This window comes from Nerophis lumbriciformis, linkage group LG17 (assembly GCF_033978685.3).
Source record: "Nerophis lumbriciformis linkage group LG17, RoL_Nlum_v2.1, whole genome shotgun sequence".
Taxonomy (NCBI): Eukaryota; Metazoa; Chordata; class Actinopteri; order Syngnathiformes; family Syngnathidae; genus Nerophis; species Nerophis lumbriciformis.
This window is the reverse complement of record NC_084564.2, coordinates 15,024,896-15,043,146: the sequence shown is the minus strand read 5'-3', so window position 1 is coordinate 15,043,146 and position 18,251 is coordinate 15,024,896. Positions and strand designations below refer to the sequence as shown.

Sequence of the window (18,251 nt, the reverse complement as noted above, 5' to 3'; positions counted from 1 at the left end):
GTACCCCGCCTTCCGCCCGAATGCAGCTGAGATAGGCTCCAATACCCCCCGCGACCCCAAAAGGGACAAGCGGTAAAAATTGTATATATATATATATATATATATATATATATATACTATACCGACCGAGAACCTAAACATACTCTAACCCTATTTATCAGTATTTTACTCACTTATGATGTTTGCATTTATTTAATAGACAAAATATTTTCTTAAGTGTTTTATGGATTTTTATAATTGCCCTTACGGTTTAGTAGAAAAGAGGAAGGTAGAAGCTCGCGGAAGGCCAAGGACTTGGGAGGTCTCCAGGCTACAACTGTCCACTCTTGGGTAAACCTGAAGATTTGTATTATACTGATGTTTTTGTTGGTTGAACTCTGGGTTCTTCACAATTTTAAAGTTAATTAATTTTCCTGAGAAGCGTAAACAGCATAGGTTACACGAACATAACTGAGAAACAGCACCCCCCGGTGATAAAAGGAATGACAACAGCTAAGATATGTATAAGATCGATCTAAACGTGCAGATTTGTATCATATTTATGTTTTTGTCGGTTAGCCTCTGAGTTTCTGACACATTTTAAGGTGAATGAACAAATTAATTTGCCCGAGAAACATAAAAAATACTTAGTAAAAGAGTACAGGTGAAACAAACATAACTGAGAAACAGTACCCTCTGGCGTTAAAAGAAAGGACAGCAGCCAAAAAAATGAATAAGATCTACTGTAAACGTGGTAATGTTTATCGTATTGGTGTTTTTATGTTTTTGTCGGTTAATCCCTGAGTTTCTCACACATTTTGAAGTGAATAAACAAATTAATTTGCCCTAGAAGCATAAAAAATACTTCAACAGCAGTCAACACATACATACCATTTGGATAATAGCACTTCAGTGTTAAAAGAAAGACAGCAGTAAATATATGTAAATTAATGTTTGGTTTGGTAAACTTGGAGATTTTCATGATAGTTTTTGTTCTCTAACTGCGTCCCTAAAGAGCTACAGACACAAATTGATCACAATATTTTCAAAGCTTTTATGACTGACTTCAGTACTTTTAAGACTTGACTCCATGCAACATTCCTTTTGGTAGAAAATACATTTTTATTTAGAACTTTTCATGTAATAATAGTAACACCATGAAACATTTACAGGCACGTTTCATTTGTAACACTCACTGGCCAAACGTTTTCATCAATAATGACTGTCATTGTGAACCGTTGCTAGAGCAACATGGAATCAAAGTTGAACTGACGTATCCTTTAGAATGGTTACAAAACATTGCAGTTACATAAGGAGGTCAACTTATTGCTTTTTGGACTCACGGCCCACCCTGAACTGCTGCAAACTAAAAACAGCAAGTATAAAGTGGAAAATGTTAAAACTCCACATCAATGGGATTCAAACTGTGTCCACAGCATACAAGTACAAATTGAAGGAAGCGGTGGCCATTTTTGCACATTAAAAGATGTTAAAAACAATCCAATATATGCTAAGCCATCACAACAAAACATGAATTTGTGTTGTGGGTGACAAAGCAAAGAGTGTACTATCCAATAATACATCTTGATACATTTTTTAATAATAAAATGCATTAAGATGTATCAATACAATATAATAATAATAATAATAATAATAAAATAACCAAGATGGCCTTCACTTTGGACACCTCAGCCTTACAAAGTGCTTCTTTGGCAGTATCACTTTCTTTTCATTCCACAAGAACACAGGTATTTCTAAAAAAATATATATGAATATATTTTTTTTTTAGTTGAGATTTAGTCTTTGATTTGGGTCACTGACTTTTTGGATATTTTCAGTGCCCAAGTCTAAAAAAAAAAAAAGATGCATTTTTTTAAAATACTGTTACAGCACAACATGTCTGCTACGCTCTCCCCCTTTTAGTATATTGCACAGCTGTTTTCAGGCCTTTGATTGGCTGAAGTAGCGCTTGAAAGTCGGACAGATTGTTGCAACCCCCACTTAAAAAAACAAAACTGTTATTAAAATCCCAATATGTGTGAGTCATGCTGCACGCCCACACAAGTTAGCGCCGCATTATTCCACAGGCCAAAGAAGACACTGCCTCTCTGCCAGGAAAATCGGACTTGTGGAGAGCAGCTGCCGTGTCCTTTTATTTTCCAAACCTTTGAACGCATCAAGGTCCTCACTGACAGCAGGCTGGTTGCTTCTTCTTGGACGCCGTGTACAGATTGTTGCTTGCGGTGCTTTGGATTTCTAGCGCGACACAAACGGTCACACACTTGCACACAATTGTAAATATTTTTCTTTTCGCATACTCACTGACGATGTTTCCTATCTGTCTTGTCCCGCTCTTCTCCAGCTCGGCAAGAACGTTTGTTTCAAAAGCTATCGAGGCCACGCGGAAAAAGAACTCCTTTACGTTCTCTCCTATATGCACACGCACACACACAGTCATAATTCAAACTCATTTTCATTCATAATTCACTTAAATGTTATGTTGATTTTTTTGTTGTTTTTGTTTGCTTTTTAATGAATGAAAAAAAACGAAAAAAAACCTGTGAGTGATGACAGCGTCCAATACTCTGCTCGCATCTCCTGCGCCACCTTGAGGGCGTCTTGTTCAATCTGAAGGTACCGACCAGGAGACTGCAAAACATAACATTATATTACAGTGTGTATTGTAGTAATAATGAATAGTAATATAATTACAATAACAGTAATTTAGCACCTGTTGTTATTACAATGATATGAATTTGCATTATTGTAATAACACATTAAACATTTTTATTGATACAATTGATAATACTAATTATTGTATAATGAATGCATTTAAAACATTTATAATAATGATCATATTGATAATGCTAATTTTTAATCCCCCCCCAAAAAAATCAAATTTTTATTCTTATTATAATATATATTTGATAAAAATATAATACTACTTTTCCTTAGATACGTTGTGTGTGTGTGTGTGTGTGTGTCATTGCAATGAAATTAATTTGTATTACTCTAATAATACATTGAAGACATTTATAATGATAATACTAAATATTGTATAACACATTCAAAACTTTTATAGTAATTATTAGTAACATTTATAATACTTATTAATCTCCAAGAAAAAAAAAAGAAATGATGATACTTTTTGTATACCGGTATATATTTTTTCCTTCTCTCTATATATATATACATATATATTATATTAATTTTCATTGGATATTAATTATATATATATATATATATATATATATATATATATATATATATATATATATGTATATACACAGTATACTCATTTTCATTATATACATTATACTAATTTTCATTAGATATATATATCATATTAATTTTCATTAGATACTTTTTTAATTTTATATATATATTATAATACTAGTTTGTATTAGATATATATATGTATTATAATACTCATTTTCATGAGATACTTTATTAATCACTCAGTAAAATCCAAATTTTTATATACTTAAATATAATCTTAATTAATCCATCCATCCATCCGTTTTCTACCGCTTATCCATTTCGGGGTGGCGGGGGGTGCTGGAGCCTATCTCAGCTACAGTTGGGCGGAAGGCGGTGTACACCCTGGACAAGTCGCCACCTCATCGCAGGGCCAACACAGATAGACAGACTACATTCACACTCACACACTAGGGCCAATTTAGTGTTGCCAATCAACCTATCCCCAGGTGCATGTCTTTGGAGGTGGGAGGAAGCCGGAGTATCCAGAGGGAACCCACGCAGTCATGGGGAGAACATGCAAACTCTACACAGAAAGATCCAGAGCGCAGGATCGACCCCATCGAACCTTCGTATTGTGAGGCAGACGCACTAACCTCTCTTCCACCGTGCTGCCCCTACTTTATTAATCTCTAAGTAAAATTCACATTTTTATGTAATTAAATAGGATCTTGATATTTTTACTTTTATTAATGCTATTCAATAATCTCCCAAAATTAGCATTTTGTTTTTTATCTATGATATAATAAAATAATATATTGTATTATAGATTATTAAATTCATTTCTAAGATTTATTATTAAAAAAATATTTTTCTTTTAATATTTGTATGAAAATAATATTTTTCATATCATGAATGCTATTTTCATTCTGCTTCATTTTGACTGGCGCCGTTGGGAGAGTGGCCGTGCCAGCAACCTGAGGGTTCCTGGTTCGATCCCCACCTTCTTCCAACCTCGTCACATCCGTTGTGTCCTTGAGCAAGACATTTCACCCTTGCTCCTGATGGGTCGTGGTTAAGGCCTTGCGTGGCAGCTCCCGCCATCAGTGTGTGTGAATGTGTGTGTGAATGGGTGAATGTGGAAATACCTTGAAGGTAGAAAAGTGCTATACAAGTATAACCCATTTACCATTTACCGGTACATAATGGTGTCCTTCCTAGTTGCTCTCTACTGCCCCTAGTGGACAAACAAGACTTTCCTTCACTTTGTAGTGTCAAATGTCATTTCATGTACAAAACTAGTCTGACCTGGACCCCATTTTACTACGTTTGTTCTTCATAATCTGACCGTTTTCACAACAATTGAACAATTATATGGATTATTTTGATGTTGTTCAATTCATTTTGGACGACATTTAGCACCACCGGAAGAAATAAAACTTATTGGAAACAAGGATGACAGTCAGGGATGCTTTAAAATCTACAGGATTGTGGGTATTAAATATGTGCAAACGTACGCTCAGGTCCTTCTTGGTGCCCACGAGGAACAGCTGCACCGCCGTGGGGTCGTTCTCTTTCAACGCGTCTTCCAGCCACTGCCTGGGAAACACCGCAACACAACTTACTAACACACACAATGTGGACGGACGGACAAAGAAAAGTGATCTGACCTTGTGTGATCCAGAGAGCCCACGTCGTTTATGTCAAACACGATAATCACAACTGAAAGAAAATGCATTGGGGTGTAAGTGTGGACTAAAATGACTCGCTAATGCAAATCAAAGTAACGCGAGCGCAAGCAATTTGAGATGCTATAATTATTTCCGACTAAAATCAGCGGCATGTGTTTCCATTTCTCTCAGTCAGTCCCCTCTTAAATCAAGCTGGACTAAGCGCTTGTGTTCAATGTTATTTTGTTTTTGCTTAATGTTCTCATTATCCGTGTCCCCTCTTAAACCAAACCAAATGTTAGTGCTAGGGATGTCCGATAATGGCTTTTTGCCGATATCTGATATTCCGATATTGTCCAACTCTTAATTACCGATACCGATATATACAGTCGTGGAATCAACACATTATTATGCCTAATTTGGACAACCAGGTATGATGAAGGTAAGGTCCTTTTTAAAAAAATAAAATAAAATAAAATAAGATAAATAAATTTAAAAAAAATTCTTGAATAAAAAAGAAAGTAAAACAATATAAAAACAGTTACATAGAAATTAGTAATGAATGAAAATGAGTCAAATTAACTGTTAAAGGTTAGTACTATTAGCGGACCAGCAGCACGCACAATCATGTGTGCTTACGGACTGTATCCCTTGCAGACTGTATTGATATATATTGATATATAATGTAGGAACCAGAAAGAAACAACCCTTTTGTGTGAATGAGTGTAAATGGGGGAGGGAGGTTTTTTGGGTTGGTATATTAATTGTAAGTGTATCTTGTGTTTTTTATGTTGATTTAATTTAAAAAAAATTTAAAAACCGATACCGATAATTAAAAAAACAATACCGATCATTTCCGATATTACATTTTAACGCATTTATCGGCCGATATTATCGGACATCTCTAGTTAGTGCTAGTGTTGTTGTTACCACCTTTTGTTGCTTTTTATTCTCATGTTCTGTCTGTATGTCCCCTCTCAAATTCATTCAATAGTGTCATCTTCTGTTATTGCTTTTTATTGTCATTTTTTTCTCTCCCCTGGCATTAGCATTAGACATATGTTGTTGCTATCATCCTATTGCTTTTTGTTCTCATTTTTCAGGCTCCCCTCTCAACCCAATTCATTACCATTTGATATTGCTTTTTTGTTCCATTTTCTCGTTGTCCTTTCTTTCACAAAACACATCATTGTTCTGTCCCTTCTTAAACCTAAGCACTATCATTATATGTTAACATCTTCTGTTATTGCTTTTCCCCCCATTTTTTCCTCTTTCCCCTTTTAAATCAAGCCAAACCAAGCATTACTAATCGTTATATTCTGTTATTGCTTTTTGTTCTCATTTTCTCTTTCTGTCCCCTCTTAAATCGAACTAAACCAATCATTGACATTGAATGTTGTTGCTATCATATTCTGTGAATTATATTTGTTCTCCTTTTTCTGTCCCTACTTAAACCAAAGCACTATCATTATAAGCTAACATCTTCTCGTATTGCTTTTTGTTCCCATTTGTTCTGTGTGTCCCCTTTTAAATCAGGCAAAAGCAAGCGTTGCTAATCGTTATCTTCTGTTATTGCTTTTTGTTCTATTTTTCTCTCTGTCCCCTCTTAAATCAAGCTAAACCAATCACTAACATTCTATGTCATCTTCTGTAAATTATATTTGGTCTCATTTTTTTATGTCCCTCCCTGAACCAAAAGCACAGGCATTATATGTGATTTTACTATCATTTTTGTCGAATTATATTTCTTCTTCTCTTCTCTCCCTTCTTAAACCAAAGCACTATCATTATATGTTAACATCTTCTGTTATTGCTTTTTGTTCCCATTTTTCTCTATGTCCCCTTTTAAATCAAGCCAAGCATTACTTATCTTCGGTTATTGCTTGTTATTCTCATTTTCTCTTTCTGCCCCTCTTAAATCGAGCTAAACCAATCATTGACATTCAATGTTGTTGCAATCATTCTGTAAATTCAATTTATTCTCCCTTTTCTGTCCCTTCTTAAACCAAAGCACTATCATTATAAGCTAACATCTTCTTTTATTGATTTGTGTTCCCATTTGTTTTGTGTGTCCCCTTTTAAATCAGGCAAAAGCAAGCATTACTCATCGCTATCTTCTGTTATTGCTTTTTGTTCTATTTTTCTCTCTGTCCCCTCTTAAATCAAGCTAAACCAATCACTAACATTCTATGTCATCAGCTGTAAATTATATTTGATCAAATTTTTTTCTGTCCCTTCCTAAACCAAAAGCACTAGTATTATATGTGATTTTACTATCATTTTTCCCCAATTCTATTTATCCTTTTTCTGTCCCTTCTTAAACCAAAGCACTATCATTATAAGCTAACATCTTCTGTTATTGCATTTTGGTCCCATTTGTTCTGTCCCCTTTTAAATCAGGCAAAACCAAGCGTTACTAATCGTTATCTTCTGTTATTACTTTTTGTTCTACTTTTCTCTCTGTCCCCTCTTAAATCAAGCTAAACCAATCACTAACATTCTATGCCATCTTCTGTCAATTATATTTGATCTAATTTTTTTCTGTCCCTTCCTAAACCAAAAGCACTAGCTAGCATTATATGTGATTTTACTATCATTTTTTTCCAATTCTATTTGTTATCCTTTTTCTGTCCCTTCCTAAACCAAAAGCACTAGCATTATATGTGATTTTACTATCATTTTTTCCCAATTCTATTTATCCTTTTTCTGTCCCTTCTTAAACCAAAGCACTATCATTATAAGCTAACATCTTCTGTTATTGCATTTTGGTCCCATTTGTTCTGTCCCCTTTTAAATCAGGCAAAACCAAGCGTTACTAATCGTTATCTTCTGTTATTACTTTTTGTTCTACTTTTCTCTCTGTCCCCTCTTAAATCAAGCTAAACCAATCACTAACATTCTATGCCATCTTCTGTAAATTATATTTGATCTAATTTTTTTCTGTCCCTTCCTAAACCAAAAGCACTGGCATCATATGTGATTTTACTATCATTTTTTCCCAATTCTATGTTTTCCTTTTTCTGTCCCTTCTTAAACCAAAGCAGTCTCATTATAAGCTAACATCTTCTGTTATTGCATTTTGGTCCCATTTGTTCTGTCCCCTTTTAAATCAGGCAAAACCAAGCATTACTATTTGTTATCTTCTGTTACGGCTTTTTTATATTTTTCTCTCTGTCCCCTCTTAAGTCAAGCTAATCCAATCATTAACTTTCTATGTCATCATTTTCTGTGAAGTCTACTTGTTCTAATTTTTTTGTCCCTTCTTAAACCTAGCATTATATGTTGTTCACAACGTCTGTTATTGCTTTTTATTCCCATTTTTTCTGTCGGTCCCCTTTTAAATCAAGCCAATTGTTATCTTCTGTTAATGCTTTATGTTTTATTGTTTCTGTCTGTCCCCTCTTAAATCTGGATGGACATACAGTATATACATTTAGGGAACCTGTTTGAATGACTCACCCTGTGCTCCTCTGTAGTACGTGGACGCGATACACTTGAACCTCTCTTGTCCCGCCGTGTCCCACCTTAAAACAAGGAGAGTAAATAACGGCCCACAATTGACTTTTAGGGAATACACACAGGAAGTACGTTAACTTACAGCTGGAGACTGAAAGGTACGCCAAGTACCTCGAAACGCTCCATCTCAAAGTCAACGCCGATTGTCGCTTTGTAGTTCTTATCGAAAACATCCTTGCAAAACCTGAAAACACAACACTTTATGAGCTTGTTCATATCAAAAAGAGGAATGTATATAATAGAAGTACATACAGTACGTCCCATGAAGTTGAACTTGAAGTCGTTTTTTACACATTGACGCAAATATACATGAATGACTTTATGTCATCACATTGAAATTAGGTCGTATCATGCTATAAACTAAACTATTAGGTTTTGTAGTGGCCAAAGGATAAATAACAGAAATATTGAAGACAACAAAGAGTTTATTTACAGGTTTTGTAAAACCTAAACATTCTGTTATCTTAACAATGTGCTAAGAAATCAAGAATTGGGAACTCTTAAACTTGGTGCAATTGTATGTAAGAATGTTTTTTTGAGCATTCTCATGCTATGATTTGTATATTAGCATCTATTTATTTAGCATTCTCCTACTACAATTTGTATATTGCTCTTTTTTAGCCTTCTTATCGCCTGCAATTGTACATTAGCATGTTGTTTTAATATTGTGACGGCTGCAATTGTATATCAGCATTTGTTTTAGCATTCTTACAGCTGCAATTGTACATTAGCATGTTTCTTTTTGCATTCTGACAGCTGCAATTGTATATTAGCATGTTTTTTTTAGCATTCTGATGGCTGCAATTGTATATTAGCATGTTTTTTTTAGCATTCTGATGGCTGCAATTGTATATTAGCATGTTTTTTTAGCATTCTGATGGCTGCAATTGTACATTAGCATGTTTTTTTTTAGCATTCTGATGGCTGCAATAGTATATTAGCATGTTTTTTTAGCATTTTAATTCTGTTTTTTTAGCATTCTAATTCTGCAATTGTATATTAGCATGTTTTTTTTAGCATTCTGATGGCTGCAATTGTACATTAGCATGTTTTTTTTAGCATTCTGATGGCTGCAATAGTATATTAGCATGTTTTTTTAGCATTTTAATTCTGGTTTTTTAGCATTCTAATTCTGCAATTGTATATTAGCATGTTTTTTTTAGCATTCTGATGGCTGCAATTGTACATTAGCATGTTTTTTTAGCATTCTTACAGCTGCAATTGTACATTAGCACGTTTTTTTTGCATTCTGACGGCTGCAATTGTATATTAGCATGGTTTTTTTAGCATTCTGATGGCTGCAATTGTACATTAGCATGTTTTTTTAGCATTCTGATGGCTGCAATTGTACATTAGCATGTTTTTTTTTGCATTCTGATGGCTGCAATTGTACATTAGCATGTTTTTTAGCATTCTGACGGCTGCAATAGTATATTAGCATGTTTTTTTAGCATTTTAATTCTGTTTTTTTAGCATTCTAATTCTGCAATTCTATATTAGCATGTTTTTTTAGCATTCTGATGGCTGCAATTGTACATTAGCATGTTTTTTTTGCATTCTGACGGCTGCAATTGTATATTAGCATGTTTTTTTTAGCATTCTGACGGCTGCAATTGTATATTAGCATGTTTTTTTTAGCATTCTAATGGCTACAAAAGTATATTAGCATGTTTTTTTAGCATTTTAATTCTGTTTTTTTAGCATTCTAATTCTGCAATTGTATATTAGCATGTTTTTTTTAGCATTCTGATGGCTGCAATTGTATATTAGCATGTTTTTTTTAGCATTCTGACGGCTGCAATCGTATATTAGCATGTTTTTTTAGCATTCTAATTCTGTTTTTTTAGCATTCTAATTCTGCAATTTTATATTAGCAGGTTTTTTAGCATTCTAATTCTGCATTTGTAAGTTACCCCATTTTTTTTAGCATTTTGATGCCAACAATTGTACATTAGCATGTTTTTTTTTCATTCTGATGCTGCATTTGTATATTAGTATACGGGCATGTTTTTTTTTTGCTATTCTCGTGCTACAATTTCTATACTGGCATCTTTTTTAGCCTTTTGATTAGCTACAATTGTACATTAGCATGTTTTGGTTTTTTTTTTAGCAATTTGACAGCTGCAGTTGTTTATAGGCATCTTTTTCGCATTCTGACAGCTGCAATTGTAAATTAGCATTTTGACAGCTGCAATTGTACATTAGCATGTGTTTTTGCATCCTGATGCTGCGTTTGTATATTAGCCCGTTTTTTTAAGCAGTTAGATGGCTGCAAAAGTATACAAAATGTTTTTTGAAGCATTCTCGTGCTACAATTTCTATATTAGCATACTTTGTTTGCCTTCTGATTAGTTGCAATTGTACATTAGCATGTTTTTTTTAGCATTTGGCTGCTGCAATTGTAAATGAGCATTTTTTTAGCATTTTGATGCTGACTTTGTATACTAGGCTGTTTTTTAGCATTCTGATTGCTGCAATTGTATATTATCATGTTTTAGCATGTTATTTTAGCATTCTGATGGCTGCAATAGCATGTCCTTTTAGCATTCTGATGGCTGCAAACGCGAATTAGCATGTTTTAGCATATTTTTTTAGCATTCTGATGGCTGCAATTGTATATTAGCATGTTTTTTTAGCATTCTAATGCTGCAATTGTATTATAAGTATGTTTTTCAGCATTCGGATGCTGCAGTTGTGTATTAGAATGTGTTTTTGTAAGCATTCTGATGCTGCAATTGTATATTAGCATCTTTTTTTAGCCTTCTGATGGCTGCAATTATATATTAGCATATATTTTTCAGTATTTTAATGGCTGCAAAATGATCACCTATTAATCAGGCAGGTTTTGCCAACAGCCAAGTCCCCGACAACGATCACCTTGGATATTTTAAATCTGTTGAGAAGAGTAGAAAATGAATTAAAGCATAATAACACATCAAGCAAAGCTCCATTTGCAATCTTCGAACTGACCCGACTGTTCCGGTGCGATGCTCCTGGCAGGCTGCCTTCACTTTGGGGTTAAAGTCGTGCTCGATGTGGACCGCTGCATCCTTCCGGAAACACTGCAAGAATAAGATGAGTGTTTTGATGAATACTGTACGTCGTTGACGGGATGGTGCTGACGGAAGATATTTCAATGTTTTACATGCGGGAGTTGTGCGATGACGCGGTCCTTGCGAACAGGCGCAAAGACACTCATGTTTAGCCTTCTGGTTGACATCAAACCTGCAGGTCAAAGTTTATATATTAGAGAGAGACAAGGTTAAACATGTCCGAATAACCACTGAATTTCTTTATACAGCTAGTGAGTGTGCCATACACTCACTGAGGTGATTACATTAGCTGATTTACTTGTATCTACCCGTATTTATTTCAAAGTGTGGCTGTTATTTCTCCTTTTACATGTGTCGCAGTAGACGTCGTTATCACAACGCCGACATCGAACACAAGCAGGCATGACATTTGTAAAGTTGACATTTACGACAAAAGTTGTTAAATTTAGCAGGTATTTATGAACCATGAAACGATCAAACAAGAAGGAAGCTCGCCTTACTCGAGGTTTATTTTCATACTATAATCTTTAGTTTAACATTTTTTTATTATTTATTAGTAAAATGTTAAACATTACATTTTACTAATTGTAAATAATGTTTACAAATTTGAAAACAACTGTATTAAAAAAGACATATGTATATACATATATATGATTACAACATATTGTCCATATTGTAAAATATAAACTTTTATTTGTTTAATTTAAATAAAAATATTTACAATATAATTTGGTATGAATGAACTATAAAACAATCTGACAAGCAAGCATGCCTTGCTTGCGGTTTATTTTCACATTTTTTAACATTGTCATTATGACATATGTAAAACAATACATTGTAATAGAATTAAATGACTATTTGCTTGAATGCTTCAAAATATGAAAAAATGTATTGTACAATATATTTTTACATTATTTTTTTAAATTAATTATAGTTAATAAAGGTTGGCGAATGCATAAAAAATGAACTACATCTGTTTATTAGTGAAATATGTTAATATTACCAGTAAAATGAAATTATTATTTCCAAATAATGGAAAAAACAGTCACCTAGTAATAAAAAAATTATACGATTGCATATATTTGTATATATATATATATATGTACTGTATTTATTTACTTTTTACAAAAATTCAACAATGATTTGTGAATAATGCATACACATATGAATCAAAAAGTTACGATTGTCTGTGAAATGTCAAAAAATATATATAATAGTTATATATTTGTGGAATGATAATATAATAGGATGACTATATAAAATATTAAAATATAATTAATGTCTGAATACAAAAAAAAGTATTTACAATATAATTATTTGTGAAAAATAAATGCTTAAAAATATCACATGTTATAAAAAAGCAATGTAAACATGTATGAACGCCTTATCTGTAAAACTACCCAGAGCTTTCTGCAGTTGAGTAAACAAACGCCAAAAACAGATGAAATTCACACCCGCAACAAAGTAAAACAGACCTTACTAAGCTATTTAAGTCCCACTGTTAAAAGAAATAAACACAGAAACTTGAGTCAAAGACACTATTTGGTCTGGATCACAATCAACTGCAGTGAGGGTGTGTTGCCATGGTGACGCTAACAGCAGCACATAAAACCCTCTTAAAACGTGTGTCCTGCAACTTGCACAAAAATACAATTTTGTAATCATATTTAAGTCAGAATTGGTTTGGAAAATACCAGTATAGATCATTTAAGATGTTTGTGGTCTTGTTTAAAAAAAAAAGGGGGGGGGGGGGGGGGGTGACTCACTGTTTGGATTTCAATGGAGGAGAAAAATACGATAAATGAGGTTTCAATGTGAGAAAAGAGCATATTGTGTCCCACTGTAATCCCCTTACTTTTAATCCGATTGTCCTTAAAAGATGGTAAAACCAGTAATTTACCAGAACTTGTTGAATCTAGCTGACAAATTTATTTGGTGGGCGATCTACCGAACATTACAGCGTTAAGAAATGGTGTTACAAGACAGAAAAGTTCTTATTAAAACACCCAAGATAACTTTTTTTTCCAAGAAGAAAACGATGAGTCAGCCAGAGAGACTGAAGACGTTACCTTGGCGAGACAAGGTGGTGGTCCGCTCCTTCAATGTCCCTTTTTTCTGTCTTTCAGGTCCTTAAACGTCGCTCTGTGCGATGCAAACTGAAGTGCGTTTATGAAATTAGAGATTTTTTAATCCACCACGGAGGCGAACGCGGAGGAAGGCGAGGAGAAGCAGCAGAATGGTGGGACACACACGGATCCCATTTCTCCTGGTCTGCACAGCAGAGCGACCCCTGCTGGACGACATCGGGAGAACACCGGAAGTCGTGGAAAAGGACAACGTCTCATATTGACTAGTAACGAGGATAGAATGTAACAACCTACATCACTTACTTAAAAAAACAAACATTTAAATGGTTTTATTTTTTTCACCGTCATATTTGATCAAAGCAGTATACATTTTGTCGTTGCAGTTTGCTCTGCTGACTCTAGGAGGCAAGATGGCGCTAGATTCACCAATGCTGCGTTCAGGTCCTTGCAGCAAAAGTCGGAATTTCCTATGTTCACCCAACACTTCCAAGCGTAAGTTGATGTTTTTAGCCTCGTTCCATTCTTAAACGTGTCAGCACACAAGTCAGACGCTTTAGATACTCACAATAACGTCCCTATGAAGTTGACTGATGTTGTGTTTGCTTGTTTACAATGCAAGTTAGGATAACATGTTGTAAATCGGTGTTGCTCACCTAGCTAGCTAACCACAAGGCTATAACACTATACAATGTTATTGTTTAGTAATATTTTTATGGTAGGGGATAAAACGTCAATTTCCAGGCAGAAAAAATGCGTAATTCGAAGTTAGACGTGTGGCTTTAACAATTGTGACGTCACCATTTGTGCGCATAGCCATCACTTCTATGTCTGTGATGGTTACTTCAAGTACGTGTGTTCTTTTTTTGTTTTTAGCTTTATGCAGCATACAACGTCGTTCATCTATTTGCTTTTTAGAATGACTTGAGAGTGTGATGATGTTCCTACTATATACATGGGGGGAAACTCTTTTTCATTCATTTCATCGTAGTTATGGCTGCCCTTACAGGGCCATTTGTAACAGTGAATAATACATTAATATGAAACATGGATGGATGGATAAATGAAAAAGGATTTGCCTCGTTATATTGTTACACAATTAACTATGCATTTGATTTTGGATTTTTTTTTACACACGCTGTAAAAAAAACATCTAGATTTTGTGGTAAAAATGGCTGCTCAGTTACCAAAATGTTACCCCAAAAAACTAAATTTTTCTTTTTAACCGTGTATTACTGTAAATGGTAAAAATGGTACCACTTGTTTTCACGATAAAGTCTGGCGACTGACTTTTAAACAGTAAAATCTACAGTAGTTGTTTTTACAATGTATAACTGTAAAAAAAAATGTTCCACTGTTTTTTAAATTAAATTCTAAAGACTGAGATGGGATTTTTTTTTAATGTAAAATGTATTTTCATTTTCACAATGTACAATTTGATGGATGACTTGTTTTGAAATCATAAGTCAATAAGTGGTCATTGAAATTTTAACCAATAATATCTGTTGTTAAAGTTTAAAAAGATATGCAACTATATGTATTTTTTTCTATCAAAATGGAGAAAGGAAAAGATCTGGCGGGCCAGATCTGGACTTGTGTTTTACACCTGTGATATAAGCGAAAGGATAAAAGTTTATACATGATTTTTGCTTATATATATATACATATATATATATATATATATATATAAGCAAAACTCATGAATGTATACATATATATGTGTTTGTGTAAATATATATATATATATGTATATACACACACATATATATTATAATTATATATATATATATATATATATATATATATATATATATATATATATATATATACCGTATTTTTCGGATTATAAATCACAGTTTTTTTTCATAGTTTGGCCGGGGGTGCGATTTATACTCTGGAGCGATTTATGTGTGAAATTATTAACACATTACCGTACAATATCAAATAATATTATTTATCTCATTCACGTAAGAGACTAGGCGTATATCAGCAATCGTCTCACACACACACACACACACGTCAACCAATAAAAATTTGGCGGGGGCAGGTCATGACAGAAGTGCATTGTGAAAAAAAAGATGCTACCTGCTACTTCCGTACCTATGAAAATTGATCATTTCAACATTGGCGGTAACTTACAAAAACTGAGAAGGGCTGAACAAAAATGGCACCGAAAAGGAAATCATATTCTGCAGGTTACAAACTGGAAGTAGTGAAATATGCAGCAGAAAACGGCAATCGAGCAGCAGAAAGAAAGTTTGGAGTAAGCGAGAAACTTGTAAGGGACTGACGAAAAGCGGAGACTACTCTTACTGAAATGAAAAAAACTGCTTTTCAAATGTTTATTCTTGGTGTTGGATTTTATCAAATAAATTTCCCCAAAAAATGCGACTTATACTCTCGTGCGACTTATATATGTTTTTTTCCTTTTTTATTGTGCATTTTCGGCCGGTGCGACTTATACTCCGGAGCGATTTATAATACGAAAAATACGGTATATATATATATATATATATATATATATATATATATATATATATATATATATATATATATACTATATAGAAAATGGATGGATGTGTGTATATATATATATATATATATATATATATATATATATATACACACATCCATCCATTTTCTATATAGTACATATAGTCAGAACAGTGTCACAAAGCAGCTTTGACGGTTCCACTCTTTGGAAACATGGAATGTTGTTATGTTATTAGTTGTTATGTTCTATATGGCTCACAGTCTCTTCAGCCACAAACGGCGTCATCGAGACAATGAGCGATGTACCCCAAAATCCAATGTCAGAAAGTCCTGGCCGGTGGTTTATTCTTCACAATTGGGGAGAAATGTTGAAAAAGTTAAAGCAACAACTGGCAGGAATTATGGCTCACGATAACGATAATATATCAATATGGCGATACTGCGATAGGAGGGAAACAAAAAACAGCAAGTGTCATAGTTTAGATTTTGCAGCATTATTGATGCATACAGTAGGATGGGGATTCATATGGCCCCATTTGTCACGGTTTACCTGACACATGGAACGTGACCAATTGCACTATCCACTTTATCCGCCAGATGGCAATAAAGTGTTGAATATCTTAAAACAGGAGTTCTTAACCTTTTTTACCTTAAGGCCTAACTTTTCCATGATAGAGGAGCCCAGGGCCCACTCAAATATTAAGACCGAATTACTAATCTTCATCCTGATTTTAATTGCATTTAACAATTATATCCAACCTACTTACATTTTAACGGAATAAACCTTGTCAAAAGATATAAAAACATGTGTTATTCACAAAGATTATTATCAAGGCTTAGGTCAGGCTGATTACAAAAATAAATACTAATCAATTATACTGCAAACGAAGGGACTCATAAAAACTGAAAAAACTATTTTTTGAATTGAATTAGAATCATGATGAAAAAGAATTGCAATTCAGATGTGAATCAATGTTTTTGTGCACCTCTAATGGTCTGTAAAACATAAACTATGCAACATTTTTGACCAAAGAACCACCATTACATGTTATGTAGACCACAAGAAAGTGTTTTGTAGAAAATCAAATATCTTAATATGACCATTTAAAGGGGAACTGGACTTTTTGGGGGAATTTTGCCATCGTTCACAATCATTATGAAAGACACGACAAAGAATGTTTTAAAAAAAAAATTGCATTCTAAGTCGTAAATAAAGGGAAATAAAAGTCCGCTTACAGCGGCGCAAATGTGAGGTTCTCTATTCTACCCATAAAACCCACCCCAAAAACATCCAAAAAGCGCCAACTATACTCCATTTGCATTTTGTGACTTGAATATTAACCAAGTATTAGCAATATTCTTATTATAAGCGCTAACGCAGACAAACTATTTATAGCGACGCAGTGATCACTAGCGTGTGTGCTAATGTTTACATCATCCAGTGGTCTGCTGTTTCTACGCTTCCTTTGCTTTTAAGTTTATTGTCGATCATAAGTAATTGCCTCTCACCTGGATAGTAGAAGGATGAGGACGTATTCCGACAATCTATCAATTTAGACCCGGAAATGGCGAGAAAGACACACAAAAATGCTTAGTTGCACTCCTCTTTTCTTTGTGAGGATTATGAGACATTCTTCATCTAAACGGGAATATATGAACATCTTAACAGTCGGTATCCTAATGACAGCAGACCTTGTACAGTAAGTGATGTTTTATTATGTTTGTTGGCTTTCATGAAGTCTGCAGTGAGTAATAATTGCTGATGTTGAAAAAAAAGCGTAGTGATGTGTTTTTGAAATTAATGCACCAAATATGCTTAAAATGATCCAAAATACGTAAATATTAAATGTTATTATACATGTGCCCGTTACTACATTACATTTGCTGCATGTATATAAAACCCTAATGTAGGTGTTCGGATATTCTTTTCAGGCGCCATTATAAGCGGACTTTTGATCGCATTTATTTAATATTTAGAATGCATTAGAAAAAAGAAAAGCATTTGTGTTCTTGTCTTACATAAGGATTGTGAATAGAGATGTCCGATAATATATGACTGCCGATATTATCGGCCGATAAATGCTTTAAAATGTAATATCGGAAATTATCGGTATCTGTTTCAAAAAGTGAAATTTATGACTTTTTAAAACGCCGCTGTACGGAGTGCTACACGGACGTAGGGAGAAGTACAGAGCGTCAATAAACCTTAAAGGCACTGCCTTTGCGTGCCGGCCCAATCACATTATATCTACGGCTTT

The 18,251-nt window shown here is 33.9% G+C and overlaps 2 protein-coding genes across 3 annotated transcripts in view; one reads left to right on the top strand and one right to left on the bottom strand.

Moving 5' to 3' along the window:
- Positions 1-1,081: 1,081 nt before the first annotated feature.
- On the bottom strand, positions 1,082-14,215 carry rab34a (RAB34, member RAS oncogene family a). 2 transcript variants are annotated; one of them, XM_061972591.2, is made up of 11 exons: positions 14,069-14,215; positions 11,509-11,588; positions 11,334-11,425; positions 11,191-11,256; positions 8,446-8,547; positions 8,307-8,371; positions 4,848-4,899; positions 4,695-4,776; positions 2,538-2,628; positions 2,302-2,409; positions 1,082-2,235 (listed from the first exon to the last, which is right to left on the bottom strand). In XM_061972591.2, the coding sequence occupies exons 2-11, from the start codon at positions 11,581-11,583 to the stop codon at positions 2,165-2,167; spliced, it is 804 nt and encodes a 267-aa protein (XP_061828575.1). In that variant the 5' UTR covers positions 11,584-11,588; positions 14,069-14,215; the 3' UTR covers positions 1,082-2,164. The 2 variants fall into 2 exon arrangements, with proteins under 2 accessions (XP_061828575.1, XP_061828574.1); XM_061972590.1 differs by lacking the exon at positions 14,069-14,215 and adding an exon at positions 13,486-13,632.
- nek8 (NIMA-related kinase 8) overlaps positions 13,648-18,251 on the top strand; it is a 56,613-nt gene continuing 52,009 nt past the window's right edge. Inside the window, exons 1-2 of the mRNA XM_072914994.1 lie at positions 13,648-13,785; positions 13,887-13,995. The gene's annotated coding sequence lies outside the window, so the exon portion shown is untranslated. The remainder of the gene's footprint in view (positions 13,786-13,886; positions 13,996-18,251) is intronic.

What these genes read in the sequence shown, in the direction of transcription:
- rab34a (XM_061972591.2), bottom strand. Translation starts at nt 11,583, where the DNA reads ATGTCAACCAGAAGGCTAAACATGAGTGTCTTTGCGCCTGTTCGCAAG. An exon ending in TCATCGCACAACTCCCGCAT is followed by an intron (nt 11,426 to 11,508) that starts GTAAAACATTGA and finishes TTATTCTTGCAG; the next exon opens with TGTTTCCGGAAGGATGCAGC. An exon ending in ACAGATAGGAAACATCGTCA is followed by an intron (nt 2,236 to 2,301) that starts GTGAGTATGCGA and finishes GTGTCGCGCTAG; the next exon opens with AAATCCAAAGCACCGCAAGC.